Source organism: Echinops telfairi, unplaced genomic scaffold (genome assembly GCF_000313985.2).
Source record: "Echinops telfairi isolate 266 unplaced genomic scaffold, ASM31398v2 ScPeMD7_2;HRSCAF=8, whole genome shotgun sequence".
NCBI lineage: Eukaryota > Metazoa > Chordata > Mammalia > Afrosoricida > Tenrecidae > Echinops > Echinops telfairi.
The window spans coordinates 33,901,376-33,903,968 of NW_022103898.1; the positions used below are offsets into that span (position 1 = coordinate 33,901,376).

The 2,593-nt window shown below is 51.0% G+C and overlaps 1 protein-coding gene across 1 annotated transcript in view; it reads right to left on the bottom strand.

Annotated features, from left to right (window-relative positions):
• PLXNC1 (plexin C1) overlaps positions 1-2,593 on the bottom strand; it is a 207,800-nt gene that overhangs the window by 7,672 nt on the left and 197,535 nt on the right. Inside the window, exon 30 of the mRNA XM_045291393.1 lies at positions 1,739-1,902. Coding sequence (XP_045147328.1) covers positions 1,739-1,902 — 164 coding nt within the window. The remainder of the gene's footprint in view (positions 1-1,738; positions 1,903-2,593) is intronic.

A 2,593-nucleotide genomic window follows, 5' to 3' on the forward strand; every position in this document is an offset into this window, starting at 1 on the left:
CTACATGGCCGCCATCTCTCGCACCTGGATTACAACTCCCTGCACGCCCCCACCCCCCACCCCTTAGCACCTCCTTCTCCATACAACTACCAGGGGTCCTTTCAACCAAGAATCAGATTGTGCCTCTCCCCTGCTCAAAATCCTGCCTGGCCTTCCATCTCCTTGCAGGTGAGTGCCGGATGGATGTGGCCCAGTGCCCACATCACCTGCTACTCGGCACTCATCCCAAAGACACTGGCCGCTTTGAGGTTCTTCAAGCAAACCAGACAAGCGCCTGCCTCAGGACGTGTGCTCCTGTCACCTGTCTTCCTGAAACAGTTGCCCCAGGTGATCCGGAGTTGTGCCCTCACCTTTTTCAAGACTTGGCTCAAAGTCACTGTCTCAGTGCAACCACCTCTAAACCTCTCTCTGCGGACGGGCTCTGTTCTCCCGCCCCACGCGCTCCATCATGCTTAGGCCTTCTCATGTGCTAGCACCTATTTTCGTTACTGTTTGCCTTCACCCACTCAAGAGCACTGGTGGGCCTGTTGGGTGAGAATTGGCTTGCCTACCACAAGGTTGGCAGTTCAAGCCTAGCAGCCACTCCGAGGGAAAAAGCTGCGGCTATCCGCTGCTGTAAAGATGCCCAGCCTTGGAAACCTCTCTATCGGGTCACTACGAGTCTCGGAAACCTCTCTCTAGGGTCACACTAAGAGTCAGAGTTAACACAGTAGCAGCCGTTTGGTGTATTGGGTTCTTCACAAATGTAAACTCCTCGAGGACACAGATTTTTGCCTATTCTGTTCCCTAGGTGATGCCAATGGTTCACACACCAGGCTTGCGTCCACCTAAAGGTGCTTTGGAAGAAAGGCCTGGCTATCTTTTTAATTTATTTTTTAATCAGCCACTGAAAACCGTCCGGAGCACAGTTCTACTCTGACACACCAGGAGTAGAAACTGACTAGACAGAAAGGAACTGTGGTCTCTATCTCCAGCTCTCAGAACAGGCACATCACGGGCCCTCAATAGCTGCATAGAAGCTTGAGGGCTGTCGAGGTCGATCTCTGGCCTCCACCATCTGGCTGCCGGGTCTTTCTATTGACGCAAGGCACTTTGGGCACTACTGCGCCAGCTGCTGCCCCTGCTCAGACGCACTGCCATCCCGGTGACGATGGGCTGCAGCACCCACACCTGGTGCGTGACTAACTGTGTAGAGGGCCTGAACTAGAACCCAGAACTTGAGCCGAGAGGTGGGCTGGAGCAGGGCTGACTGGGAGGCGTTTGACACAGACTATGGAACCACAGCTTTTTCTAATCCTTCATGGTCATGGCCCAGCTGACGCCAGTGCTTGGAATGGCTTGGACATGAACTGAGAAGACAGCTTGGAGATTGCAAAGCGACTGATTCTTTTAGGGACAAATAGCAGAATCTGCTCTAATGAAACCACTGGGAGATCATTCCCGGAGACTAATTTCTCATCCTCCTGGTCAAGCTAACGCTGGGCTAACATTTTAGTAGGCCTTTTCCCTTACATTCAGGAGAACAGGTTTTGTTTATTCTGAAAGAAAAGAATTCGCAGCTCTGTACTGGTTTTCATTGTTTTAAAACAGCAACAATGCAAGACACGATTCCGACTTACCAAGCACAGCATTTCAGACACCAGGACAAAGAACTCTTTCTCCCTCTCTGTCCCCTCAGTTTTAGTTCCCAGTCTGCCCCAGATTCTGGAAAACTGTCAGTAACCGTCCACACGCCCACCTGTTTGTTTTCCAGATATGGACCACATCAGGATCAGTGATTTTTTTGTTTTCAGCCTGGGCATCCAAAAAGTCAAAGAAGTATTTTATCGCAAACGGGGCTCTGCTGTTGGGTAAACTCCAAATGCTTCTGAAAAGCTTCTCGAGCACAGAATGAATGGCCACCTGAAAGGAGACAGTGGATGTGTGTGAGTTAAAACACGTACGACGTGCCAGGTAGACGTGGTGAAAACTCCGCAGACCAGGAAGCGCACGCTTCTGGACTAGGATGCGAAAAGACGGAGAAGAAAAGCCAAAGCGAACGTCAGTCGAATCGTCTACAAGGCCAACCCTCGAGTGCGGGAGCAGGGTCTGTCCCGGGGATCTGTGCCCAGGCTTCAATTCTGTTCATAAAGTTTTTTGCGGATGGCAGTGCTGCCTAGCCAGCAGGGGACGCTCTCAGACGTTTCTAGCAGTTGAATTGTCTGTGGTGGGACCTTGTACACAAACCAAGGCTCTGCCACTGGTTGGCTCGAACCAGCCCTACTCAGTCTGGGAAAACACAAGTGGTGTTGCGGTGTCTCGGCCATTTTCCCGGTTGCATCTCTCCATCATCCTGTTTGGTTGTGTCCTTTCCAAAGCCTTCGAGTGTTAAACAAAACACCAAATAGGCAGAGCTCTGTGGGACAGCTGAGAAAATCAAGAGGCTTGGCTGCCCTCTGCTCACTAAACAAATCGACTAAAGCTCTAAGCGGATTCTCAGCTGTCATCTGAAGAAGGCTGCCCGTCAAGTTACTGGGGCCAGGTGTAGATAATAGCATTTTTATTGCTAGTCGTTTCAGGGGAGGGGAAAAAAAAGGAGACCACCACAGATTTC